The sequence below is a fragment of the Haemaphysalis longicornis genome, unplaced genomic scaffold (assembly GCF_048455015.1).
Source record: "Haemaphysalis longicornis isolate Haplotype H1 unplaced genomic scaffold, Haemaphysalis longicornis Haplotype H1 scaffold_7, whole genome shotgun sequence".
In the NCBI taxonomy this organism is placed as follows: domain Eukaryota; kingdom Metazoa; phylum Arthropoda; class Arachnida; order Ixodida; family Ixodidae; genus Haemaphysalis; species Haemaphysalis longicornis.
The window spans coordinates 143787115-143798885 of NW_027526422.1; the positions used below are offsets into that span (position 1 = coordinate 143787115).

Here is an 11771-nt window from a genome sequence, read left to right on the forward strand (position 1 = left end):
CGCGACCTCGTTCGCCAGAAAAATCAATTCGAAAATGCGGTCCTCTTCTGTGCACCCTCGCCCATTTTCTGTGGGGTTTTCGCATGACATCTGACAAAATGGCTTGGCTTGACTACGCTACTGCACGGCTCGCTGACCTTCCGACAGCGTCAGTCGGCCCAGCGCTTAGTCCGCCGGCCGCCTATGGGTCGTAGAAATCCGTTCGCCTGGTTAAAACTAAGCCACGACACATTTGTGAGTGGACAAATGTCTCTTTCTTTAGTTGATTAGTTTTTACGCTGTATCAAGCATGAAGTCCAGGTCGCTCCACACAAGCGCTGCACAAGCGCAGATGCGGCGCTTCGCTGACTGCGCTAGTAGGAAAATCTAAGGCCAAATGAAGGCGGGAGAAGAATAAGCGAAGTTATTATAGGTGCTACGTAATTTAAATCAACCTACAGTTTTACCGTACAGCGCAACATTAGGGTGCAGGAAGCACTTCTTGCGCTGTGTGAACAAGCACAGCGGTCAGCAGCACGACCAAACATCTCCGAACGCTTTGCCGTCTAAAATACGGAATTGCTAGACATGAAATATTGTGAAAAATTGCGGGACCCTTACTGCACGAGCGCTATAAAACAAATAGTCATGTAAGCTGCTTCAAATGCTAAAACTAAACAAAAATGCAATCTGGTTATACATAAGATATCTCAAATTTCCGACCGCAGCAGCGCTGATTTGTGGCCGTGTGGTCTGTAGGGCTAGGTAAGTCATTTTGCAAGTCGCATGTTCGAATCCCCGAGAGTACATCCTTTTTTTAGAAGTTGGTTTCTTCGTTTTCGGCCGATTTTTTCTATAAAGAATTCACCATTTTTGCGCTGTAACTTTCATTGCTCCACGAGCGAGATCGTAGAACATGTGCAGACTGACACTGACACAGTAGCGAGTTCTCTTGGGCGCGCTGTTGCCATAAGAACCTTTTGCTTGTGGGCAGTGGGCACATGCCAGAATAACCAGACCCTTGACCTTGTGCGATCACGGTTTTACGATGCAGGAATGAGTCAGGCAAGCTCCAAAGATATGGAAAGCTCATGACATTTCAGTGTCTGCCGTGACCCGGAGGGCGTTCATTCAGTGCATAGGCCTCGGCTAGTGATTGCTACTATTCCAAGCCGTCGTGGAAGGCTTGTCTGCGCATTTTACAGTCGAAAACGGGAAACGAGCGCGGTATGGCGATTACAAAGATATGGAGAATTCCCATTCAACGATAACTTATGGCGCCAAGCATGTTGTTTCACAGAACCGACACCGAAACTTCTTTGAATGGAAATCTTGGACACCGTCCGATAACGTAGCACCTTAATCGGACGTCACGGCGCTTAACTGGTCCAGCTGCCGCAAAACACGCGTGGTAGGTTTTCGTCTTTCAGGCTTTATCCCCGATAAAAAATGAATCGTGTGTTTACTTGAGCCAGTCTACACACTCCAAGCAAAAACGGGAGCTTCACAAATTCACTACAGTGTCCCATTAACATCGATGCCTGATGGCGAGATGCGACCTCAGTGTTGTCCTACGTGGTCTAACGACTTGGTTATTATGTTACACAGTCTGAGATGCAGCCGAAACGTGAGAAAAACCGACGGCTTCATGTTTGTCAGATATAATGGACCAGTGCTTCCAACTTTCATTCCAAGGCAAGATGTGTGTTCATTCGAAAATTTAAAAAAAAACGTGTTTCATGAACTCCCTGAGCTGCGCCCAGATAACCTGGTCAGCCACCTTCACACAATTAAAACACATTGCATATTTTTTTTATACTGCGATGGATTTCCTTCAAGGCTAGTAGTACCAATGAGCACCCTATTCCTTACAACTCAAGAACCAGGAACTCGCCACAGAACAAGAGCTAACCCATAATTTCTCAATGCTGGCTTCTTGGTAGTACCGCCAAATCTCTACTACGCTACATTGTTCAAGATCATTCATTGTGTCGCAATGAGCTTTAGTCAAAGTGTAGGACGAGTTGGTAGTTCACTTTAAAAAATAGCTACAGTGCGAATAGAAACAAACCCACAGAAAGATGACTGAACGAGCGCTCGTACAGTCTTTCTGTGTCATTGTTTCTATTCGCGCCGCAGCTATTTTTTTAAAGACCTTTAGACGTAGGTGCGGAACATCGTTAAGAAGAACTTGAAACGGGACGACAGCAGAGAAGACACACACGATGGCACTAACTCGGAAATGATATTATGACGCAATAACACAACTATATAACAGAATGAACACATGCCCAGGTCAGCCCCTCCCAATAAACTGGGCGTGCTTGTGAAAACGTTTAGGTAGTCGCCAAAGCAGCGCCTGTCTTATCACCTCGCTTGTTCCCTGCGTTGCCGCTGCGGTGCCAGTCACGTGACTATGGCAGTTAAGCCGATGTTTCTATTGCCCAGCGTAGGCTGGGTCGTCTAGGGCTGTGGTTCCGTGCAAGCGAACGACGTGACCATGGGGGGTGGAGGGGTTAGTGGCTGTTATAGCTCAACAACTAGCTGTCTTTACAGGAAGAAGGACTACTGAAACATACGATGCACGCAAACGAAAGCGTTTTTTGTGTAGCGCTTCGTTCCCCATTCTCGCCATCAATAGAGTTCCGACTGCCAGTTTTTGTGCCATTCATGATGATTTCACCCATGCACTAGATATGACTAGATCGCAGACCGCGGTATGTCAAGCGAAGGAAAACGTGCTCGAACCATTACGTGGATACTATTCGCGTTGCCTCGTGATTACTATGTTTAAAGGTGTTAAACTGAGCCATGCTTCCGTATTGAATATTGGGCATCCTCGATTTACCAGTCCTGGACGGTCCGCGGGCAGTCCGAGGACTGCGTTCGGACCGGGAGCCCCATAGAAATACATGGGACAATCGGGCGCCGGATCGCGTCTCGGGCAGTCCGCGGACAATCCGGGACTGATAATCGAGGAGGCCCAATATTGGAGGCTAAAACGAGCACTAATCGAGGGGTACTCAAGATATTTACTTTCTTCCGGCCGTTTGGAGTTCTTTAGGTCGGGCAAGTTAGAAACGCGTCGTACTGGCCGAGTATATTATGAACAGAAATTTTTTTCTTATGAAAAGTGTTTCGGCGTTACCCAGGTTCCCCATCTCACCCGAAACTCAGCGGCAGTGAAATACGCGAGACAAGACAGGCGTTCTTACCTTAACAAGTGCTTCCGGCTCAATGGTGCACCGGATTGTTGTTGAAAAGGTGACATCTACATCGCCGGTTGGCATCACACATTCTACACGACCAACTAATTCGAAACACTGAAAACAGAACAAGCAAGCAAACGTCATGGGTGAACATTATTACCTATCACCTTTCTTATTTGCATCAATAAATCTCAAGAAGCTTTATTAAGAAGCCTGAGACATGCAGAAAAATTTAATGAGGAGGGCAAAAATACGAGCCGGCTAAAGGTCCAGCAGAACTTCAAAGAAAATTTATTTCCTAGTGCACCCTAAAATGGGCGAGACCGCTTGCTATCCCGAATGCATTTGCTTTGTTTTTCGGTAAATGTAAGACCTGCATTATTAGAAGGTCAAATGCGAACATCGCACAGCCGCGCCCCACGCCCCCCGAGAAAATACCGTAATTTCCAATTACGTATAAGGTCTGAATCCCAGAAGAAGTAAAATAAAAGGCCAGGATAGTCCGAATGCAATGCAGACAAAATGTTTAGACTTTTTTTTTGTAGCGCCTACATCTCGGCACGAAAACAAAATTGTTCGAAGAGCACAATAATGAATTTCAGAACAAGACAATTGTGTAAAGTTCAGATGGAACCATTGTTTATATTGGCGACGTCCGGCGGATGTGGAAGCGGGAAGAAATAGGACTTTCAGATGATGCTTCCTTTATTCATATACAGAAAGCTGAGACAAATACAATGAATTATGCGCTAACCTTTACAGACTTTTACATAGCGTAGCAAAAAATGGACGAATTCCAAAAACAGTATTCATCTTTATTAATGGCATTGTTTTTGTCGACAAAGTAAACAAGACAAGCGCTTAGACGAAACCCATAGGTATAATCGTCGCCTGGTATTAGGTTGCACGGCGGCCAATGGAAAACCCCACAAACCCTACTGCAAGACTCTGGCCAGCCAGTTTCTATAGAGGTCAACCTCATCCACCGCTGCTCTGAAGGGCAGCACTTCTTGGGGCATCTTTCAAGTTTTTTTTTCCAACTTGCTATTGTTATACATTTGTGATGCCTTTTGGTTTGTTACTGTTTCACACAGATTTTTATTAACCCTAACAAACACAATTAACATACAACGAACGCAACCTGGCGCTAAGGTAAGCATAATAGTACAGTAACATTAGTTTGTTAACACTGGCTCGAGTACATTTGCGCGCGACATAAAAAATATTTACGTAACGATTGATTGTATATGACGTTTAACGTGTCTACGCTACTCAGGCGATGAAGCGCGCCGTACTGGAGGTCTCAGGATTTGTTTTCGACTGGCTGGAAATCTTTAACGCGTCCCGTTAATCTCGACGCACGGTCGTTTTTGCTTTCGACCTCCATCAGAAAAGCGGCCGCCGCGGCTTGGAATCGAACGTGTGTCCTCCGGCTCAGAAGCACAACGACTTAGACACTGAGCTCCGTGGTTGGTTTTTTACGTAACCATCATCCTCATCACCAACCTATCTACACCCACTGCAGGGCAAAGGCCTCTCCCATTATTCTCCAATTACCTCGGTCCTGTGCCAACTGTGACCAATTTGTCCCCGCAAACTTCTTGATCTCATCTGCCCATCTAACTTTCTGCCGCCCCCTGCAACGCTTGCCTTCTCTAGGGATCCACTCTGTTACCCTTAATTTCCAGCGGTTATCTTGCCTTCGCATTACATGCCCTGCCCACGTACATTTCTTCTTCTTAATCTCTACTAATATGTCCTTAACACGCGTTTGTTCCCTCACCCAGTCCGCTGTCTTCTTGTCCCTTAATGTTACACCTATCATTTTCCGCTCCATTGCCCGCTGAGTCGTTCTCAATTTAAGTTGAACCCTCTTAGTGAGCCCCCAAGTTTCTTCCCCGTAGGTGAGTACCGGTAAGATGCAGCTGTCATACACTTCCTTCTTAAGGAACAATGGTAGGCTGCCATTTATTATCTGATAATGCGTGCCGAATGCACTCCAACCCATTCTTATCCTTCTAATTATCTCTGCCTCGTAGTTTGGATCCGGGGTCACAACTTCGCCTAAGTAGATATATTAGCTTACCACTTCTACTGCATCGCCACCTATCTCAAACCGCTGTGCAGTCCCGAGGTTATTGATCATTACTGTGGTTTTCTGCATAATACATAACCATAGTACAGACCAAATGTTTTGGCTCACCAATGACGGATCCGAGTTGGGACGCTCTGCAGTGCTAAAGTGAACCTTCGAGATGGCGGCCCTTGATGCAAGAGCCACGTGGTCTCCCTTTTGAAAATTGTATATTCTGCGTCGAAGACGTTCTTCATCCATGGCCACGATGCCTGGCGGTAGAAGAAAAGCGAGCTTAAGAATTTCCTCTGGGGGTTTTTTTAACACACCATCTAAAAAGGTGTCTTCGGTGTTTTTAAAAATAATTACTAAGTTTAAAACATATGGCATGCAATTCCTTTCCTCATAAAAAATATAAAGAATACTATTCAGAACCTACATAAACAATTAGGGAACACGGCTTGTGCTGAGGAAGAGTCTGAGTAGGCTTTTATACGTGCCCATTTGTAGCCATAATATATACATAAAGCACACAAATTGTTGCGGCAGGAATACTTTAAGAAAACCACGTCACTTAGACCGGCCTGGAAAGGAATAATCACCATTTGTTAGCGGCACCTTGAAATATTATTCTACGGAAAACATTCTGTTATCTGAAAAAATACAGAGCTTTTTACAGAAATGCCAAACCTGGAGGCAATTTTAATAAAGAACATCGGTACCTATAAACAAAATGCATTGTGTAATGACCAAGCCCGATATTCTTCGATTACCTGAGCCGAAAATGCTTACGCTTAATTATTTGAACACGCGAAAACACGAAAATACGTATATTATGCAATAAACTACAGGCATCATAAGAACTTTCAGCCTTTTTTACTCTTGTTAGGTGGTACCCTCATTGAGGACAGACCCCTTGCCGCAGTAACAGAGGGATGGATTTAAAAAAACTACCCAGGTCACTTTTTATGGTTTGCGAAACCAGTCCTCGGGCACATAAACACGTTCGACGGCTCTCCTCGATAGTACCATAATGCTGAGGTTGCTTTATTTTGCTTAAGTTGGTTTTGTGTACAATTGAGAACAATATTTGCTATTTATCGTCTCTCTGAGCTTCTTGGTTATGGAAGGAATGTGCTATCAACTTGAACGCCTCTAATTCAAGTGGGCCATAGACGGCGAAAAATGATATTTTTAATCCAAATTTTGCATATCTGCCTTCGTTTTTTTTTTTGGCAATGATCAAACGCCTATGTAATTTATTGTTTGACTCGAAAACAGGTTAAAACTATTTTAAAACTTCTATCTTCTTGTCATTGATAATATTTAAAACCACAGGAGCTTTTAAATATCCGAAATTGTCACTGATCAGTAAAGGCCAATATGGTGAACAGGATTGTAAAACCAATAAAATGTCTAGACAGGACTAAAACAATACTGAGAAATGTTCGTAAACGCCTTCAGCTCACATTTTGTGCGTTAAGAGCACACGAGTGAGTAAATTCGGAAGTGTACTGCCAACTTTATTCAGTCCTGTATTGCATCGTTTACGGTAAAAAATTAATTTGAAGTACTCATACTGCTGAATGAATAGTCATGGAAATCACAAATTTCATAAACTTGGTTGCATGTTTTTAAGAGACAATTTTTTCGTTCGTTAAATTGTTGTTTTAGAGTTACCGCAGTGCTTAGCGGCACATTTCTGTAAGATCGTTCAGGTAAGCGAAGGTTTGCTTAGAATAGTGAGAGGTAATGTGCCCGGTCCAATTTTTTGTTGAGGTGTGTTCGGGTAATTTTTCAAAGAAAGGAACACAACAAAACGCTCAGCAGTGCAAGATGTTTCGTCACCTGTGTTTCGTCACCCCTTTCGTCACCTGTGCCCTGTAGATTCGGTGGGGTCGTTCGCTCGCTTTAGTCGACTCCCCACATCTTCTATCAGCGCACCGAATTAAGGAAATGGAGACACATGCCGAATTGTTGCGGTGTATGCGCTTCTGTCGGGCGGTGATGTAGCCTGAAGCTAGCACATCAGGATGGCTATGTTCCGCTGTATCACCTTTCGAAAACGCTCAACTACGTTTTCCTTCTCCCGACTCACGGCCGGGCTACAGCGGCGGCGTCCGCTCTACAGCCCGGCCGTGGCCGACGCTGCTGCCGCATTCGGGACGCCGACCCCGCGAATTCCAGGTAACTGCCGGCATAATGCCTGGTTTCACTCCTTGTAGAGCTACGTGTGTGAATTCAAGTGACGTCGCACGAGCAATTGTTCTGCGTGTTTTAAAGCTTTGCTTTCCAACCAACTCGCATGGTGGGTTGGAGCCAATGTTTTTTTCTTATTGATTACGAAACTACACATTACAATATTTCTGGGCTCAAAAGACGTTTTCTTATTACTCGCCCAAGCGCAGTTGTGCTTTGAAATTTGACCCGATAGTGCGCGCGACCAAAGTGCCTTTGATATAAAATTGAGGTACATTTCCGCACGTACCGATTTTTTTCGGCTAGGTGTACTGGGCGCCTTGCTATTTATCTCCCGCTTTATTTGTATATGTGTTCATAAGTAAAACAACGATTTTAAGAAAAGTAATATCACATGAAATTGATTACTCTAGGGTAATTTCTGTTTTCTTTTTCTATGGCTGCAATTGCAATCGGTTGCTTTTCACAGTGAAATGATTGTAAATTTATTCGGTTACTTATTTTCAGTAATGTCTATAAGCCTGTCAAGCACCTCTGCTTACACCGCAATAAAATATGTGCGACGAAGAGAACAGATCTCCAAAAACTCAACTGCAGAGTCTGAAAAATAAATAATCCGAAGTATGTTTGCTACCACAAAAAAACTCCTTATGTGATGCACCTTTTTCCTTCTCCTAGTAATCTGTACAGGCAGAAGCGGGGCGCAGTCGCGGCATTGCTTCTCCAGCATGCTCGCGCGTCGTCGGTGCCAGCCCAATAGCGCTACGTCACTCGGCCAGCCTCCCGGCCTTGAAAGCCTTTTTTAGGTGGCGTTGAGAATACCCAAACGGCGCTAGATGCTCTCTCCGGTGGTGAGGTACTACGAGATAACCAAAAGAAGGAAGAGTTCGCCGAAGATATATCGGAGGATGAAAGGACGGCAAAAGGCACGAGACAACATACCCCGCGGCGACGCTTGACGAGAAAACGCCAGAGTATATAGTGCGCCTTCCTGAATTCGCTGATCCAGCGATCACTTCGTGAGACGCAGCAGGTGTGCGGTGCCTCCAAAAAACCTGCACTTCTCTCTGCGCGCATTTCGCATTATGGAGTGTCGTAATCGTCAAACAAATTTTTATACCTCTTTTCTAACCGCTTTTGTGACTATCCTCATAATAAAACTGCAGTAACACATTTAAAATGAACCCCGAAATGCAAAGTTTGGCTGGCCAAGACCATGCATTTTTCCTGTCTTTAGAGCTAAAATAGAACGCATGCCTCAATCACTACAGAAACCAATGGATTCTTCCTGGCGTTACAAATTAGAAGTGGTTTTGATAAATTACTTTTATTTTCGTTTGCCTCAAAGTATATGTGTTACAGTGTATCGCGCGCAATTCTAAAAGTACCGCAATGACCAGCTTTGGTGTGTTGGGGCTCCGCAAAGCTTTATACTAAGTGCAGAGCACTTCAGGGGCTCGCCTTGTCGTCGTAGCTCTCTCGCTGGTCCCAAATAGACCCACACTGCGTCCCGTCGTCGCTGCGTGACCCAGAGGCTTCGAAAGCCAAGCGGTCTGTATAGTCTTAAGCGTTCGAAACCTGTAAACCACTGGCGCTTGTGATAAATCTCCCCGTACATTCGAGGCAGAAAAATTGCTGCGTATCTGCTACTTTCGTTGCAAACCTCGCCGAAAGACGACAGTCGACTGGCGCCTGCCAAGTAAAGATCTTCCTTCTCTTTGTCGCCCACCCCCCTTGCTTGCTTTTCTTTCCCGTCTCGTTCCCTCTAAAATAACACGCTAGGAAATTGCTCCAGTCAATTTACATTTACCGTGTTCTACAGCTCAAGGTCGGGTGTATCGATGCCAGCGCTGCCGTACTGCGGAGGGCCGCGTAAATTGAGGCACTCTACTACAACATTTATAAAATCACGATGCCCTACTTTACGAGCGTTCCAAGCGCAATGTGGATCCCATTTAGCGGAACCCTTCGTTCGTACTGCGGTTTGATTTCTTAAATGCCGCCAAGAGGTAGCGCTTGCAACAGCAGGCGAGGGTCTTCTGGCGTTGATGTAGTATTGTATTTGCGACAGGAAAAACAAAGCAACCATGAATCTATTAAGAAAGGAACACAGCAAATATCATTTATATATTGATTTTCTGCCTTATATTTTTGTAATGTCTTGTTCTTGTTCAACAAGATTGCCAAGTATGACCACCGGCACCGGACGTGGATGTTTAGATTTGGCTGTGAGTGTGTAAGGCTATTGCGTAGATTTTATTTCTCTTTGGCCGGGTGGCCTAATCGAGTCAGAGACAGACAGACAGACAGACAGACCAATATTTCTGTGTTTTCGTAGCCGAATAAAGAGTATCGTCTTTAATATACGTAATTAAACGGTAGCGCCCGCATTCATTTAGTTAGGAACGCTCGTTGGGTTCCTATTTATTATAGTAAGCAAAACAAAAGTGGCAGTGCAACGCCGACACGCGCGGGAGGCAAAACAAGCTAAAAAAGAACAGAACTCCCGCTGGCACTGTTTCAGGCCGGAGGCGTGTGCGCACTGCGAAGGCGGGGAATTTGAATTGCATTGGGTGGAAGCAGTCAGAGGATAACGGCGCTACAGCCTATTATGGCTAATCACTGCTTTGCAATTCCGACAGCTTTTACATTGAGTGGAACGCCTTTATTTTTTGAGACTTAGGGGACAATGATGTTTTCGTATAAACCTGAATCATCTCTGAAAGTCACGACTGGCGGTCAAGATATTTTGTTTCAAGCGAGTGTACCACTAAAGGTCTATTTACTTGAACTGTTAATTCTGCCATTCGAAAAGTGAACATGCTTCCCAGCTAAAAACTTGCGTTGTATTTCTCCTGGTATGATTTACAGTGAAGGTCATTGATTTATTCTAAGAAGTTTTCCTTTGGTTCACTGCCACACCAGGCTTCTACGAAGGAGGGTAAAAGAGATATTTCTGAAGCACCACTTTATTGGACACTTTTGCTAACAGACTGAATACTAGAAACACACCGGGGTGTACAATTCTGACAAGTGTATTTTGAATATATTTATGCGTTACACTAGCTGGCTCACTTACGTACTAATTAGCAGCTAAAACGCATCCTACTAATTTTTTTGGCAATAGTTTTATCAAAAGTAGTCCGAAACAAAACTACCGATGTCCCTAATGCTCCTATTTACGGCGCCTTGCCGCATCATTTGCGTTGATACGCCTTGCTCCGCGGCAATGGCGAACTTGCGGTAATTAGTCCTGTAAACAGAGAAGTTGTTCTTAGGTGGACTATTTATTTGCGATGCCCTGACTAGCACGTACGCCAATAATCACCAAGCCTACATTCAAAAGGCACACAAAGTCATATCGCACTTCGGGGGATACAAAGGAACATATTGCTTTTTTTTTTCGGCGACCCACTCACTCACTACGAAGTAGCTGCTGTGTTGAATACGCTGTTGCGAAATAAAGTGCAAGTACAACTTCTCGCTTTTGCAGCCGATGTTCCAAATGGCAGTAAAAGCTGAGTGCAGGAATATGCACCCCGGCTTACCTGTGTACTCGCTTTCTTGCTGATCTATACAATGACGAAATACATATCCTTGCCGAGGCCGTCGTCGCAGTGCACGCCAACGCTGGCACCGCAATAAAGGCGCGCGCAAGGCGGCAGGAGAGACGTTTTGAGATCAGTGTGCCACGGAAGTGGAAGCTATCCCACCCTGCCAGGCGCGCGATGGGATGTATTAGCATCCGCTGACTCAACCGGTAACGGAAAAGGCCTCAAGTGACTCCGCCTTTTTCCTGCCTGTACTGGTGTTGGCGGCCCCATTTGCGTGTTCGTCCGTGCCTTATCTTGTAGCGTATGTGCCTCTGGGGCAGCGATGAGGAACTAACGTCTTGCAGAGGCAACTGTAGAATGTAGCGCACGTAATTGCTACACTTTCAGTTAGTTCCTTGTCGGACACCCCAGTCGCAGTCGGGAGTCCGGATCAAATTAAAGAGCGCGGGCTCTTTAAAGCATACAGACCACGCGCCTCTTTCGTTTGCTTGTTACAGAGCACACGCACGCACGACAGAGCACACACGGCTAGAGCACAAGCCTTTGTCGGGTGCTCTGTCGTGTGCTCGGGGGTTTTTCTCGCCTTCGTTCCCAGCGCTATTTTCTGTAACCTTGAATGCACAACTTGCCGAGGCTGCACTCAAAAAATAAAGCTGCTCATAATGCGACTCCCCAAAGGTTCTGCAACAAGATGGGTGGTTCAACATGCGCCCCACCCCTCAGGAGGCGCTCGTTCTACTCCCTAGGAGCGCCAAG

At 45.2% G+C, this 11771-nt stretch overlaps 1 protein-coding gene across 4 annotated transcripts in view; it reads right to left on the reverse strand.

Moving 5' to 3' along the window:
• The window catches only part of LOC144147094 (uncharacterized), a 228279-nt gene extending 217149 nt beyond the window's left edge, over positions 1-11130 (reverse strand). For all 4 annotated transcript variants that reach the window (XM_077679144.1, XM_077679143.1, XM_077679146.1 and 1 more), the window contains exons 1-3: positions 11010-11130; positions 5392-5534; positions 3195-3302 (exon numbers count right to left, since the gene is read on the reverse strand). In XM_077679144.1, coding sequence (XP_077535270.1) covers positions 3195-3302; positions 5392-5523 — 240 coding nt within the window. In that variant the 5' untranslated portion in view covers positions 5524-5534; positions 11010-11130. The remainder of the gene's footprint in view (positions 1-3194; positions 3303-5391; positions 5535-11009) is intronic.
• Between the last annotated feature and the right edge of the window lie 641 nt (positions 11131-11771).